We start from the raw sequence: 16,533 nt of genomic DNA, 5'->3' as shown, positions 1-16,533 counted from the left end.
TCTCTGCCTTCTGGAGCTGAGAAATGTTGTGTAATTTCGGAATAGCTGTAGAGGGGAGAAGGCCACAGATACAACTTGTGTAGGATTTGTTTCATCTCTGTGTATCACCCGAGGCCAGTCACTTCACTGGGTATAGGTAAGAGTTTACAACCACTTTAACAATATGAAAAATGTTGTTTCCCTTTTTGTCCATGGACGAACACGGCTCCTTAAATCTTGACAAGTGGGTTACGTTCCGTCTATTAGGAGAGGACTAGGCAGACATGTTAGTTAGTCAGTGTGAAGACCCTAAAAACAAACAAGAAAAAAGTAATTTGTATGAAGTCCGTGTAGGATCTTATATCACACTGAATGTGACACTAGATTGATGAAATAGTGCAGTGCACTTAGAATTCCATAGGAACAGTGATGGATGAAATCATTGACATGATGGTTGAATATACAGTTGTCTGAAGGGATCAACAAGGCATCATATGGAAGAGGTAAGTCTAGTAGGGTACTCTTACCGGAGGGTGTGGAATTAAAGGGTCACTAAAGTTGTAAAAGTTTTTCCTTATGTTACTTTATTTGATAAGGAATGGGAACAGCTGCAGAAGTCCTTTTGTGGTCCCTCAGCGCATGGCGTTCAGTTATCCTTTTGAGGAGAGCCCTGTGAAAACGTGAACCTCTCCTCCGGTCGTCCCCAGTCTCTCGGCTGAATAAAGTCACCACTCTCCCTGTAGAGGGGACCCCTGCCTTTAAGGACCCTACTGATAGGAGGTCCGAAGAGGTGAGCCGTTCCATGTTCACCATGCTGAGGTCTGCGTTGCGGCCTATCCTGGCTGCAACTTTGGTGTCTCAGAAACTTACTGAATGGGCAAAGATTTTGCGCCCGACAGTGGAGGAGCATCGGCTCCCTCCTGAGTGTGTGAGGCTGGCCGGCCAGATGGTACAGGGCCTTGTGTATGTCTGTGATGCCACTCTGGATGCAGCCCCCTTGATTTCCAGAGCCTCTGTATCTGCAGTGGTATTACGCTGCCTGATTTGGCTGAAAAGCTGGTTCGCTGACCGAGCATCCAAAAAAGCTCTGGCAGATTTGCCTTTCGAGGGTGGGAGGCTTTTTGGTACCTCGCTGGATGACATTATTAAGGATGTCACAGAAGGTAAGGGCACACTTCTCCCTCTTTCCTCTAAGGGAAAGAAACCATGCCGTAAGCCAGGGCCCTCCTATTCCGCACAGAAGTGGTATTTTCGTCAGTCTGGGTCAGCCGGCAGATCCTCCCAGACTGACAAAGCTCCAGCAGGGGGGACAGAAGCGTCCCTGGGTGTGCAAGCCTGCCTGAAGTCTTGCCCCCGCTTTGCAGCTCAGTGGCCCTTCCTGCTCTCCAACCAGTGGGTCTGCGAGGTGGTCACTTCGGGGTACAAGATCGAGTTTCTTTCTTGTCCACCAAACCGATTCTTTCCCTCAAATCTTCCTCTCCTTCCGGCTCGTCGGTCTGCGTTAATCGGAGTGGTGCAGGACTTGCTCAGGTGCGGAGTAATTTTACCTGTGCCACTGGAGGAAAGGTTTCAGGGATTCTATTCGAATCTGTTTGTGGTCCCAAAGAAGGACGGGGTCCGTCCAATCCTGGACCTCAAGGCCCTAAATGCCTGAGGGTGTGAAAGTTCAGGATGGAATCAATTCGTTCAGTGGTTGCTGCACGCCATCCGGGGGACGTTCTGAGGTCCTTGGACATCAAGGACGCATACTTGCATATCCCCATCTGCACCAGGAGGTTTTTGCGCTTTGTAATCGGCAAAGACCACTATCAATTTGTGGCTCTTCCCTTTTTGGCCTAGCGTCGACAACAAGAGTTTTCACCAAAGTGCTCCCCCCCGATTCTGGCTTTGCTGAGACAGCGAGGCATTGCTGTCGTGGGCTACTTAGACGATCTCCTTCTGAGAGCTGCTTCGGGCTCAGAAGTAGAGGGGGACGTGTCTATAGCCAGTCAGAACCTCCGGGAATTTGGTTGGGTGCTGAACATCCAGAAGTCGGTGTTGGTACAGACTCAGCATCTGGAGTATCTAGGGTTGAACCTGGACTCCTTGGAGGCGAGAGTCTTCCTTCCTTTGGAAAAGTTGCAGACACTCCAGACTGCGGTGAAGTTAACATCCCACAAATGGCCGTCTCTCCATTTTTTGCATGCAAGTAATGGGCCTCATGGTGGCCTCCTTCGAGTCTTGCAGAAGGAGATCCTGTCCAAATGGAACAAATCTCTGTTGTCTCTGGATCGTCAGATTCAGGTAAGTCATCTGGTCAGGGCTTCCCTGAGTTGGTGGCTGAGATCACCGGCTCTTTAGTCTGGGAAGTCATTCCTTCCCTTCCATTGGACTGTGATCACGACGGATGCCAGCCTCACAGGTTGGGGTGATAACTGGGGGGGTCCAGTCGGCCCAGGGTCGCTGGACTCCGGACGAATCCCGCCTGCCGATCAATGTACTAGAACTTTGAGCGATCAGGCTGTGCCTCTCCACTTGGCCGCAGAGGCTACACGGACGTCCTGTCAGGATTCAGTCGGACAACACCACAGCGGTGGCTTATGTCAACCATAATGGCGGAACAAGGAGCTTGGCTGCGGTGTCGCAGGTCGCTCACATCCTAAGTGTACCAGCTCTATCGACCGTTTACATTCCGGGTGTAAACTGGCAGGCGGACTACCTGAGTCGCTAGATGCTGGACCAAGGGGAATGGTCGTTGCATCCAAAGGTGTTTCAAGTCCTTTGCCGGGCACACCACACGTGGATCTCCTAGCTTCTCGATTCAATCGCAAAGTGTCGAGGTTCGTGGCCAGCTCCAGAGATCCCTGGTCAGACGCATTGGTGGCCCCGTGGGGTCGGTATCGGCTAATTTATGCCTTTCCCCCACTGAAGTTGCTTCCTCGTTTGCTCCGCAGAGGGGATTCCGGTGATTCTTATCGCTCCAAATTAGCACCGGCGTCCCTGGTACGCCGACCTTGTGCGCCTGGTGGCTGCCAATGCGGGAGGACCTTCTGTCTCAAGGTCCCATACTTCATCCTGCTTTAGTCGCTGGCTTTAACGGCATGGTAATTGAAAGCCAGGTGCTAAGGGACCAAGGTCTGTCGGATCCGGTCATTTCCACCATGCTGAGGGCACGGAAGTCATCTTCGCGGAAGATCTACCATCGCACTTGCAAGGCCTACATCTCTGTTTTTACAGCGTGGAGTGGATCAGAAACTTGCTTTAAGCACCATTAAAGGGGGTTGTAAAGGTAATGTTTTTGTTTTCTAAATAGCTTCCTTTACCTTAGTGCAGTCTTCCTTCACTTACCTCATCCTTTGATTTTGCTTTTAAATGTCCTTATTTCTTCTGAGAAATCCTCACTTCTTGTTCTGTCTGTAACTCCGCACAGTAATGCAAGGCTTTCTCCCTGGTGTAGAGTGTCGTGCTCGCACCCTCCCTTGGACTACCGGAGAGTCAGGACGCCCACTAACACACAGCTCCTTTCTCTATCGGCAACGTAGAGAGCGTCCTGACTAGGGGTGCAACGGATCACAGATGATCCGTGATCCGAACGGGTCACCCCCTTCGGATCGGAACACACTGTGATCCGCGGATTACCACGTCTCCGGAGCTAGGCCGAAGCCGCGGCCTTTCCTAATGTTATGGCCACGGCTCTGGAGCTAGGCAAACGCCGCGGCCTTTCCTAACGTTATGGCCGCGGCTTGGGCCTACCTCCGGAGCCGCGACCATAACGCTAGGAAAGGCCGCGGCTTCGGCCTAGCTCCGGAGCCGCAGGAATAACATTAGGAAAGGCCGCGGCTTCGGCCTAGCTCCGGAGCCGCGGCCATCTTGGTACACCCGGCGGTGGCCCTCCTCTGTTTACACCCACAGAGGAGGAGCCCGTACTCATGGGACACACCGCTCGGGGAGTGTCTGTACTACCCGAGGGGGGGGTGTCTTGCCCGAGGGGGGGAGTGTCTGTCGGTACTACCTGGAGGGGGGGGTCACTGTACTGAGAGGAGGGGGGGGTCACTGTACTGAGAGGAGGGGGGGGTCACTGTACTGAGAGGAGGGGGGGGTCACTGTACTGAGAGGGGGGGGGTCACTGTACTGAGAGGGGGGGGGTCACTGTACTGAGGGGGGGTCACTGTACTGAGGGGGGGTCACTGTACTGAGAGGAGGGGGGGTCACTGTACTGAGAGGAGGGGGGGTCACTGTACTGAGAGGAGGGGGGGTCACTGTACTGAGAGGAGGGGGGGTCACTGTACTGAGGAGGGGGGGTCTCTGTACTGAGGAGGGGGGGTCTCTGTACTGAGAGGAGGGGGGTGTCTGCACCGACGGTGTAGGTACTATAGTTGGTGGGGGGGGGGGGAGATGTGGATATTACAGTGGGGCGGAGATGTGGATATTACAGTGGGGGGGGGGAGATGTGTATATTACAGTGGGGGAGAATTTATTTATTTTATTTATTTATTTATTTTTTTGCCGATCCGAAAAATGATCCGGTCCGTGACTCCTGATCGGAGGAACGATCCGAACCGTGAGTTTTTTTTGATCCGTTGCACCCCTAGTCCTGACTCTCCTGCAGTCCAAGGGAGGGGGTGAGCACGACACTTCACACCAGGGAGAAAGCCTTGCATTACTGCGTGTAGTTACAGACAGAACAGGAAGTGAGGATTTCTCAAAAGAAAGAAGGACATTTAAAAGCAAAATCGAAGGATGAGGTAAGTGAAGGAGGACTGCACTAAGGTAAAGGAAGCTATTTAGGAAAAACATTTTTTAACCTTTACAACCCCTTTAAGGGGCAGATTTTAGCCTTGGCTGTTTTCTTTCAACGTCCCTTGGCGACCCATTCACTAGTGAGTACGTTTGTGCAGGGGGTTCGTCATGTGATTCCCCCAATTAGACCACAGCTTCCTCCATGGGAATTTAATCTGGAGCTCTTGGTTCTTCAGGAGCCTCCTTTTGAGAACCTCAGAGAAATTCCTCTTGACACTATCGCAGAAAGTGGCCTTTCTAGTGGCCATTACATCTGTCAGACGTGTTTTCTGAGTTGGCGGCCTTGTCTTGCAAGTCGCCATACTTGGTCCTCCACAAGGATAAAGCGAAGATACGCCCGCATCTTTCCTTCCAAAGGTAGTTTTAGCTTTTCACCTGAATGAGGACATTGTACCCCCGTCCTTGTGTCCTCGACCGTCGCATCCCAAAGAGGCTGCACTACATACCTTGGACGTGGTACGTGCTCTGCTGGTGTACCTGTCTGCCACAGCTCCGTTCTGGAAGTCGGACTCGCTGTTTGTGGCGGTGTCTGGTCCGCAGAAGGGCCTGGTGGTCCCGCCGGCCACCATTTCTCGGTGGCTCAGGCAGACTCCACCGGTGCCTCCTGGACTTTCCAACATCAAGCGTCTGTTTCACAGGTGTGTAAGGCGGCGACTTGGTCGTCCGTTCACACCTTTTCAAAATTTTACAAGGTTGATGTGAATGCATCTTCGGATGCTTCCTTTGGCCGCAAGGTTTTACAGGCGGCTGTTTGAGTTTGCACCTCCTCTGTTGAGGAGCTCTGCTTGTTTGGGGTGAAGTTAGTTTTTGATGTTCCCACCCCTCGTTTTTTTCTGACACTGCTTGGGGATGTCCCACTTGTCAAGATTTAAGGAGCTGTGTCCGTCCATGGACGAAAAGAGAAAATAGGATTTTTTTGTACTCACCATAAAATCCTTTTCTCTGTCGTCCATGGACGGACACAGCACCCACCCCTCCTTTTTGAGTTTGTACTGCTTTTTGACGAACTGAGCTGCATGCTGCAGGGTGAGGGGTTATGACCAGAGGGACCGCCCCTGGGCGGGGCTGTTCAACTCTCTTAAAGTTACATGTTTTAAGATGACTAACTAGATGTCTGCCTAGTCCTCTCCTAATAGACGGAACATAACCCACTTGTCAAGATTTAAGGAGATGTGTCCATCCATGGACGACAGAGAAAATAATTTTACAGTGAGTACAAAAAATCCTATTTTTTCCCATACATACTGTATTTTGAGTAAACTTATAAAGTTTTCATTGTTGGCCTAGATATAAGATTTGAATCAGTAAAACATTTAGAATATTACGTCTTAGGCCTCGTACAGACGGTCCGCCGGACCGTTTTCAGCGGACATGCCCACCCGGAGATTTCTGTATGATGGCTGTACACACCATCATACAGAAATCCGCGCGTACACTATACGGCGACGTGCGCGGCCCTGGCAGTTCAATGCTTCCACGCATGCGTCAAAGTCATTCGACGCATGCGAGGGATGGCAGCCGCTCGGACATGTACGGTAAGTATGTACAGACGACCGAACATGTCCGACCGACAGGATTCCAGCGGGCATGTTTCTAAGCAAGTTTAGAAACATTTGCCCGCTCGAAAACTGTCTGGCGGGCAAATGTACGCTGGAATCCTGTCCACTCGGCTGTACAGACGACCAAACATGTCTGCTAAACATGTTCGGTCGTGTGTACGGGGCCTTCTTATTCATTTATTCTTAGAGCGGGGGCATTCTCTCTATTTCCTTTTTTTTTTTAAAGCCAGAACTGTTATTTTGTTTAATAGGGTTGGGATTGTTTTATTTTTCATTATTAAACGGAAGTTTTGAATTTATTCTGTTATGTTCGGCAAAGATTTACATTTAGTCTGTTTTGCATTTCTGATTTTTCACATGAGAATCCGGTGCAGGAAAGGCACTGCTTTTGCGATCTGTTGCAGGTGCCAATACATTGGTAACGACATCACAAATTGCAAATGCAATGCATTTGCGGGCACCATATCGCAGTACCATGTGATTTGGTACGGCACGTTTTTCAAAAGTGGTGCATGCACTACTTTTTGTGTTTGTTTCAATTTGCAGCCCATTCAAATGAAAGAGCTGCAGAATCACACTGCAGGGAAATGTACAGGATCACAGCCTGCATTCCTGTGCAATTCTAGTGTGAATTTGGAGCCAATAGCACCACAAATGAAAAATAACAAATATATATATGTGTGTGTGTGTGTGTGTGTGTGTGTGTGTGTGTGTGTGTATATATGTGTATATGTGTGTGTGTGTATATATATATATATATATATATATATATATATATATATATATATATATATATATATATATATATATATATATATATATATAAAATGTGTGTTTGGGAAAGACTATGTAACTGACATTTTATTTTTCTCTCTAATTTAGACCTCATTTGTGACTCTAGATGAAGCCATAAAAATTACCAACAGGCGTGTAAATGCCATAGAACATGGTAAGTTAACCAACTCCATACTGCAAACCTAACCTGACCTGAATGTTCTATTCTAAACTGTACTACGATATTCCCTTTCTAGGGGTCACATTAGACATTAAGCCTTTACAAATATGACTGTCCAAAGCTGTTTTAATATGAGGATCTACCCAATCAGGCAAGCCCTTGCACTGCATAATTGTTGGTTGCTCTAAAAGAAATTGTGCATCCGCTCCCGCCCGTATGTCAGTGCTGGTGCTGCTTGTGCATCCACTTCTTTGGGCTGTCTGCACGCAGCTCCGAGTTTAGATGCACAAGCATCTGCCAGCAGCTCTGCATGGAGGATGACACTAATCTGTCATCTGAATGAGCCCTTTAAAGCATTCTTTCGCAAACTTTGTTCTACGATACCAGAGTTGGCAAGAACGCAGTACTGCAGGGATATGTATATGTGCAGCTAATAAGAGAGGTCTCTAGAAAGAGAGAATTGTTGAATGGAGCACAGATGCACTTTGGACTTTATTTTTAATATTATCATCATCACTTGATTGTGCACTGGATATAGTTTTATTCACTATCACTAATCCTGCAGTGATATTGTACTATCTGTTTTTGGACTATTATTTATGATTTTTATATTTTTTTATTTTTTTTATTATTATATTATTATATTTTTTTCATCGCACAGAAAAACAACAGTTTTATGATTGAACCGTTTAGGTTTTTAGGACACTTGCATTTTTGGACTTCTTTTCAGTTGTTGCTTTTTCCTGCATGTGTTTGCTAATTAGTAATTAACCACTTTCCAGGAGAGCTGGAGCTTTCATTCACTGCTATTATTGTTTTATTTATTAGCACTTTGCACTTGTTTTTTTATCAAGCACTTTAAGGATTTATGACACATATTTTTAAAAAAAGGATTATTATCCCATGTACACTGTGCGGCCAGTTAGGCACTTTTATCTATTGGATTTCATTATATATTCACTCGCAGTTCCTTCCACATCTAATTATTGATGTTGGATGGTATTCTTTGGGCATAGACCTCAAGTGGAACACAATTTTACCCCAGTAGAGGACGGACTCACTCTCATACTTTAGGAATCATTTTTTAGAATGTTTTAAATTATTGTCGGTTTTTAGTATTTGCAAGCGCCACTACATCCCCCTGTCTATCATATGCTGTCAGTGCGTGAGCACTATTAGTTGTGGCTGCTGCTTGATTGTAACTTTTAATTTATTTGTACCATTATATTTTTTCCCGGGTTAGGCTGGTTTGCGCATTAGTTCCCCCCTTGTTTTACTCTAGAAAGAGAGGTCGCAGCATTTGTATGGATTTAAGTTCTTCAAGAAAAGTTGATCCTGTGGTCATTTCAGATCACCGCTCTGTCTATTTGCAGGAATGGGCATGGTTTATTCTAGATTATTTAACTGTAACTTATGTTGAATGCTGTTAACATTATACTGTAAATTGTATAGATATGGGTTGCAATCACTCCCTTTTATTTTCTTTGTCTTCAGTCATTATTCCTAGAATTGAGCGAACTCTGTCATACATTATTACTGAGCTGGATGAACGTGAACGAGAGGAGTTCTACCGGTAAACAACGATTTTATTTGTAAACCACATTCTAATCTGACTGTGTAGGCATATACATGTTGTTATTTTCATGAAAATCCAGGTGTCAGTGGGGAAAGTGAAAAGGATGTTGGTTATCCTTGATAAAACCACCAAGTTTGTCAGACTGGGTTTAAAAGGTTCATGCAGTAGCAAAGTGTTGTCGGACTGGGTTTAAAATGTTCATGCAGTAGCAAAGTGTTCTCCTGTGTGAGTTCATAGCTAGGCAGTGTGGGGAATTACAGCTCATTTATGATTGTATAATATACCGTACATATGTATAATATACCGTACATATGTTTTTATATATTGAATTTAAATATTCTGTCAAGGAGGTTGGTTAAAAAAAACTTTTCTGGAATTACCTTGAGAATAGTAACACCATAAGTACACCATAGAAAGCCATAACAGTTATACTAATATACTTGTGTAGATTGTTCATGTAAAGACACCCCTTATTTACAGACCCCTCTACCCCTTCCCAAAAAGGCTAATATAGTATAAAAATATTAAGTGCTAGTCCACACCAGACACAGTTCCGTTCAGCTGTGTGCTTTTTTTTTTTTTTTTTTCCGGCACTAAATGCATGCACAGCGTTTTCCATGTAATCCAATTGCTCTAGTTCACACCAGTGCAGTCAGTTTCCGGTGCAGAAAAAAAACTTTATTGATTCTTTTTTTGATAATAGGTGGTAATGATAAATGACTAGTATCCTCCTCTTCATTACTCATCCCTAAAATATGTAATGAGCAGCTGCCAAAATGTTCTCTAAACTGTCAGCTTCTTTCAACTGTCCCAGATGAAGTGATGATAAGAAACCCTGTTTATGTTGCTCTGGTATAAACTCACAGGATTCTCTTACCATGTGACAGTGCTATTCTTTTTTTTTATTTTATTTTTTTATTATTATTTATTTCAATATATTTTTATTGGATTATTCAAAATTTTACAATAGTAGCAAATAAAATAACAATGTTTTACAGTATACAAGAGGTAAAATAGCATACATCTTCGATTGCACATATACAATGCTAGTTAGGAAGTTGAGTACATACAATACTGTTTAAATAAGGTAGAGAATTCCTAGTGATACTTAATGTTGAAACAAAAATCTAATTTCAATCGTAGAAGGGAGGATTGAACTCTCCCGAACACCCCCGAGGGGACTCATAGTGCCCGGGAGGCAATCCTTCCATAAGAAATGTTAACTAAACAAAAAGAGTAAATATTAGTATTAAATTAAATGAAGCAAATCATGTCAGGGTATCGTACCAGAGATTCCAAGTAGCCCAATGGATTGTATATTTATGAAGTAAGCCTAAGGATGATGCCAGTATTTTTTCATAGGAGTTATGAAGGTTGGTAAGGTCAACAGCATCATCGGGAGATGGCGGATTAGAATCTTTCCATTACCTAGTAATAGATAGTCTAGCCGCTAAGAGGAAGTGAGTTACAATTCTTTGTAGATTAGCTGTGAATTTTTCTATTCCCAGGGATAACAGAGCCAATGCCGGATCGGGTGTTACTTGTGTTTGTGTCAAATCATAAATAGTTTGGAAAATTTTTGTCCAGTAGTTGTTAAGCTTAGGGCAGCTCCACAATAAATGAAATATGTCCCCTTTAGCGGTACAAAGTCTCCAACACGTGTTAGGGGATTGGGAATTAAATTTGGATATTACTGCTGGAGTATAATACCAACGTAGAGTAATTTTGGTAGATAATTCCCATAGGGAGGTGCACTTAGAAGCAGATTGATTGGCTTTGCAAGCTATATGCCATTGGTTATCTGTAAAGGAACATTTAAGGTATTTTTCCCACTGTAAATGAGAAGAAGATTTAGTGAAAGTACGTTTTTGTTGCATTAAATTATAGAATAAGGAAATGCCTCTTTTTTGTTGTACTGGTGATGTCAAATAGGACCAAGCCGAAGTGTGAATGAGCTTAAAGAAATGGCCTAGTTTATATAAACAATGTACCACTTGTGTACATTGAGAATAATTAATGTGAGGCAGGTCATATTCGGATTGAATAGATTAGAAGGATTTAATGTATCCATTCGAGTAAAAGTCCTGTAGATAATTAATGCCTTTTTTGTGCCAGGAAGCATTGGAATGTGACTAATAAAACGGTATAAAACTTGGATAGGGACCTTAATATCAATGCTGGGATCTGTTGGTTCATAAGAGGTCAAGAATTTAAGCCATGTTTTAATGGAAACAGCCATTGTAGGTGGTAGATGTGTTGGGATTTTAACCCCCAAAATGGCCCCATACAACCAAATATTGGTTGGGCCATACGTACAGTAACTGGATTCAATATTACCCCATTGAGTAGTAGAAGTAGTGTTAAACCGCTCCCTCACTTGTGTTAGAATGGAGGAATGATAATAATCTTGAAAGTCAATGTATCTCACTCCTCCAGACATTCGATGTTTAGTTAATTTGTTATGAGCACATCTAGACCTCTTTCCCTTCCAAACAAATTTGTATAAAAGCGTTTGCAAGAATTTAAAAAAAAGATTAGGAATAGGTAAATTCCGATGGAAGATGGTGTGGAAGATGAATCATTTTGAAAGCAGATAATCTGCCCCACCAACAGAATTCGTGCTTGCTCAGATTTTGAAGGTCTGCTTGTAATTTACTTCTAAGGGTAAGGTAATTTATATTCATATAGTGATTTGGTAGTTCTGGTGAGGTAGATACCCAAATATGGAATTTTAGTGTCCTCCCAGATGTAAGGGAACTGGTGCTGTAATACATTTCTGGACACCGCATCAATTCCGATGTCCAAAATGGATGATTTTAAAGCGTTTGCTTTGTAAAAAGAGACCTCACCAAACCAGGATAAAAAAAATTGAACTTCAGTTAAAGAGGAAAAAGAATCGGTTAACATCAAGATTATGTCGTCTGCAAATAAGCTAATTTTATGGGTCTGTTTTCCTAAACGAATTCCTGATATGTTGTCATTAGTTCTAATGTGCTCAGCCAGGGGTTCAATCATCATATTAAAAATTAGAGGGGACAATGGGCAGCCCTATCGGGTACCATTAGAGATATGGAAAGGTTTAGAAAGAAGGCCGGAAGTAAAGACTCGGGCTGTGGGAGTGGTATAAAGGGCCAGTATAGCATCAAGAATGGGACCCTTAAAACCAAATTTTTGATGGGTCAGGTTTAGGTAATCCCAATTAACCCTGTCGAACGCCTTCTCTGCATCTAAAGAAAGAAGCAGAGAAGGCGTTCCGGTCAGTTCCACATTATGTATTATATTTATTAGTCTTCTAGTAGTGTCTGAAGTTTGGCGTCCTTTGGTAAAACCAGTTTGGTCCGTGTGAATCAGTCCTGGGAAAATGTGAACTATTCTATTTGCGATCAATTTGGCGTATATTTTCAAGTCAACATTTAGTAAGGATATTGGTCTAAAGTTGAAGGGGGAGGTGGGTTCTTTACCGGGTTTGGGTAAAGTTATTATAATGGCCGAAAGCATTTCGTTCGGAAAGGAAGAGGAGGAGACTGAGTAGTTATATAAAGTTGTCAAATGTGGGGTTAGTAAGCTTTTAAATAACTTAAAATATTCTCCAGTGTCGTCTGGGCCAGGAGATTTGGATGGAGGTAGATTGTCTATGGTCTTAAGAATCTCGGTTTCCGTAAAAGGGGCATTCAACTGTTCAAGTTGGTCTTTCGATAATGTAGGAAGTTTAATATGATCGAGGAAAGAATTGATTTCCTCGCATGTTGGTTGGTGTGTCGGTGTCCAGTTTGAGATTGTATAAGTCATTATAGTATGTGCTAAATGCATCAGCAATAGATTGAGGATTAATAAGTTTATCTCCTGATAATGGGTGATCGAGATAGGCTAATCTAGTTTTAAATCTAAGACCTCTAATGCGGTTGGCCATAATCTTATCCGCTTTATTGGCAGTGTATGAGGTGGCTTTTAATTTTCTCAGTTTAAACTCATAAGAGTCAAGGAGCAGGGATCGTAAGTCATGCCCAAGTTTAAATAGTTGGGATTGAAGGTATTGCGATGGGTTAGTTTTTATTTTTTAAATCAGCGTCTGCAATTTTGGTAGTCTGTTCATCCAGTTCTTTAATTCGTAATTTTTTAGCCCGTGATCCAAGTTGGATAAAAAGGCCTCGCATAAAAGACTTGTGAGCGTTCCACACCACCGCTGGGTCGGACACTGATCCAATATTGTCAGAGAAAAAATTGGCCATTTTTTGGTTAAGAAATTAAGCATTGTTCGGATTTTGCATTAAATAATTATTGGTACGCCATAAGTATGAATTTTGTTTAGAAGTGTTATTAGCCAATTTAATACTAACGGGTGCATGGTCCGACCAGGTGATAGTGTGGATACGGGATTCTAATATGTTTTGTAACAACCATTTATCAGACACGAACAAGTTAAGTCTGGAGTAAGTGTTGTGACGTGAAGAAAGGAACGTATAATCATTCTTTGTCGCGTGACAACATCTCCATATATCAAACAGATCATTATCGTTAAAGGAGTTTAGTGGAGATGATAGCCTTTTAGAACTGGAGGATGAATCAATAGTCATATCTGGAACCAAATTAAAATCCCCACAAATTAGTAAATGACCTTTCTGTACCTCATTAATTTTTTTAAGCAAAGATTTTAGAAATTTAATTTGACTGGTTTGGTGCATAGATATTAGCAATAGTATAGAGGACATTGTCCAACATACAAACCAAAATAATAAATCTACCGCCAGGGTCAGTGGTACAAGACAGTAGCTGAAAAGATAGAGTGTCACGGATAGCAATGAAGACTCCCCTTTGTTTTTTGGAAAAGTCGGCCTTAAAAATGTGTGGAAAAGATTTATGACCACATTGAGGAGCTGCTCCATGAATAAAGTGTGACTCTTGTACGCAAAGTACATCACTGTTGTGGGAGATAGCAGTTTTCCACAGTGAAGTTCTTTTGGCCGGGTGGTTTAACCCCTTTACATTTAACGTTAGAAAATTAATAGACATTTCAAGGATTAATTGAATAACTTGTATTGTAAAATGAGAAAATACTCACTTTCAAGAAAAGAAGTTGTAAAGAAAAAGGTAATTATATGTTGGTAAACTCTGGAGATTGGAGGTTTATGACGAAAATATTTACTTATATAATATCACCTCTGCATATAAAGAAAAAATAAATAAGGAAGGAAATGGAAAAAAGGAAAAAGAAAAACGTAGACAAAATATGTAGCAAAAAGTTGCTTTGAAGCAAAACAAACTAAAAAAAAAAAATGTTGCTTTCCTATAGCAACTTATGTTTACCAGAAAAAATAAAAATACTTCCCACATCCGTGGGACGATGAGCAGTGCAATAACATATGCAGTGAAAAAAAACAACAAACAAATGTCGGGTGTAAAAATCAAACCGACAGAAATGGTGGGTAATGTTTAAACAGTAAAAGGGTGCAAGACTACTCCACTCATGGGGATGAGTGGAGTAGTCGTAGTCCGTCCAAAGGTTTAGAGATGGTGGTGGTAGTCCCATTATAGGTTATCAGCAGTGTGACCGGATGTCTCCACTTGTACGGAATTTTATGGTTGTTCAAGGCTTTTGTGGTAGATTTTAGCTGTCTGCTCAAATTTAAAGTGTATTGTGACTATACGGATCTCATTATAAGGTGCAGGAAGCTCCGGTTGTGATCTAGCTTTAGCCAATAACTTTTCTTTAGTGGGGGAAAAAAATGGATCTTCATAAGAACGTCACGTGGGATGGATGCTTCTAGGTGTTTAGGCTTAGGGATGCGATCTATCATTCTTTCAATAGGGGATATGTCTGGCAGTAAAGTCGCTATCATGTCACCCGCAAATTTTTGTAATTCCGCCTGAGTGATCGATTCGCGTACCCCCCTCAGTTTAAGATTTTCTCTTCTTGATCGATCATCCAAATCTGCGATTTTTGTGCGCATCCAATCTGCATCTTCCATTTGCTCTCTATATGCATCCACCAAGTCATTCACAGTATGAGCTTGTTCTTCCATTTTATTTCCCATATGATAAACTCTCTCACCTAAGCCTTTCATTTCAACAGTAAAGCTATTAAACCTAGTTGAAATATTCACCATGAGAGAAGATTGAAGAGACAGAAGCATGTCCTTCATGGTTGTGTCAAGGACCGGTTGTCCTGAAGTAGGATAGCTGGCAATAGGCGACGCCATTTTGAGGCCTACTTGATTTTGGCCTGGTCAGTATAATCATATCTCATCTTAGCTTTAGCCGGGCTCTGAGAAGATGGACTGTGAAAAGGAGAGATCTCTGCGTTCACTGTGTGATTTTCAGAGTCCCAGGAGTCCAGATTCTCATCTGGGAGATCAGTGTATGAGGAGGTTGGATTTACCTCAGATCTGCAGGAGCCATTTTGAAGCTGATCCTCCGCTGTGGCTGACATAACAGATGTGTCAGCAAGCTTTTTAGGGCGATTTTCTTTGTTCCGCTTGCGGGACTGCATCGGGTGTGGTCCCCCCCTCTCAGGGTATATCGTTTTGGTGTCTGGATGATCGGTATATCGATAGTTTTGCCGCCGATTCCCCCGATTCAAGTCAGAGCTGTCTGCTCAGGCGTCCATCATGTCTGCGTGCAAGCCACGCCCCCGTGACCGTGCTATTCTTAGTTGCTCTCCAGAACTGGCTATAACTCTTATCTGGTGGCTAAGCCTGGAAAGAAGGGCTGGTATCGAGGGGGTAAAAAAAAGTAACCTTTTAAAAAGTACTAATATTGGTACATATTAGCCTTAAGTGCACACTCGACTGAATAACATATTTGTGTGTCAATAAAAAAATTGCACCTCTCTAACATATGATTTTTCTCTAGGTTAAAAAAGATTCAAGAGAAAAAAAAAATTATCAAAGAGAAGGCAGAGAAGGAACGTGCCGCATGGGCTAAAAAAGAAGGTGGTTCAGAACCAGTCAATCTTCTCGCTGAAGACCGTGATGAAGACCTGCTGTTTGACTAACTAGTCATTTGTGCATTATAGATAAAAAAAAGTTGTATTGTCTGTGCCCTGTGCAATGACCCCCTGGGTGTATGCAGCACATTGGCAAATATATAATTCCCATAGTGTCCCATCATGCCATCTGCACCACCTTGTACAGAGCTGTGTCCTAACCTACAGAAAATGATAGCACCTACTTTGAAAATGCCTGTTTGAATGGTTTAAGTTATTTGTGTATTGTGACTGTTTGTTTAAAATTTAAAGAAGAAAAAAATAAAAATACAGCAGTGTACTTCAATTGATAAAATATGTAACTTCTTGATTGTATACTACATAGTATTCATTAACCCTGGCTTAAATGCTACCACCGTCAGGTAATTGGACACTAGCAAAAGGGGGGGGATAGGATTTTTTTCTCACCGTTTTTAATCACCGTAAAATCCTTTTCTCTGTTGTCCGTGGGCGGACACAGCTTCTTAAATCTTGACATGTGGTTATGTTCCTGTTCATAGAAGAGGACTAGGCAGAACATGTTTGTTAAAGTTGCATGTTTTAGGATAACTGAGTTTAACAGCCCCGCCCAGGGGGCCGTCCCTCCTGTCATAACCCCTCACCCTGCAGCATGCAGCTCAGTTTGTCAAAAAGCAGTACAAACTTAAAAAGGAGGGGTGGGTGCTGTGCATGGACAACAGAGAAAAGGATTTTACGGTGAGTA

At 43.0% G+C, this 16,533-nt stretch overlaps 1 protein-coding gene across 1 annotated transcript in view; it reads left to right on the top strand.

The window, feature by feature from the left end:
• ATP6V1D (ATPase H+ transporting V1 subunit D) overlaps window positions 1–16,125 on the top strand; it is a 69,150-nt gene extending 53,025 nt beyond the window's left edge. Inside the window, exons 7-9 of the mRNA XM_040333913.1 lie at window positions 7,200–7,266; window positions 8,767–8,845; window positions 15,698–16,125. Of these exons, the coding sequence (XP_040189847.1) occupies window positions 7,200–7,266; window positions 8,767–8,845; window positions 15,698–15,839 (288 nt within the window). The 3' untranslated portion in view covers window positions 15,840–16,125. The remainder of the gene's footprint in view (window positions 1–7,199; window positions 7,267–8,766; window positions 8,846–15,697) is intronic.
• The last annotated feature ends 408 nt before the right edge of the window (window positions 16,126–16,533 follow it).

The sequence above is a fragment of the Rana temporaria genome, chromosome 13, assembly GCF_905171775.1.
Source record: "Rana temporaria chromosome 13, aRanTem1.1, whole genome shotgun sequence".
Lineage (NCBI taxonomy): Eukaryota > Metazoa > Chordata > Amphibia > Anura > Ranidae > Rana > Rana temporaria.
Note: the sequence above shows the minus strand (reverse complement) of the source record. Positions and strands in the feature narration are given on the sequence as shown.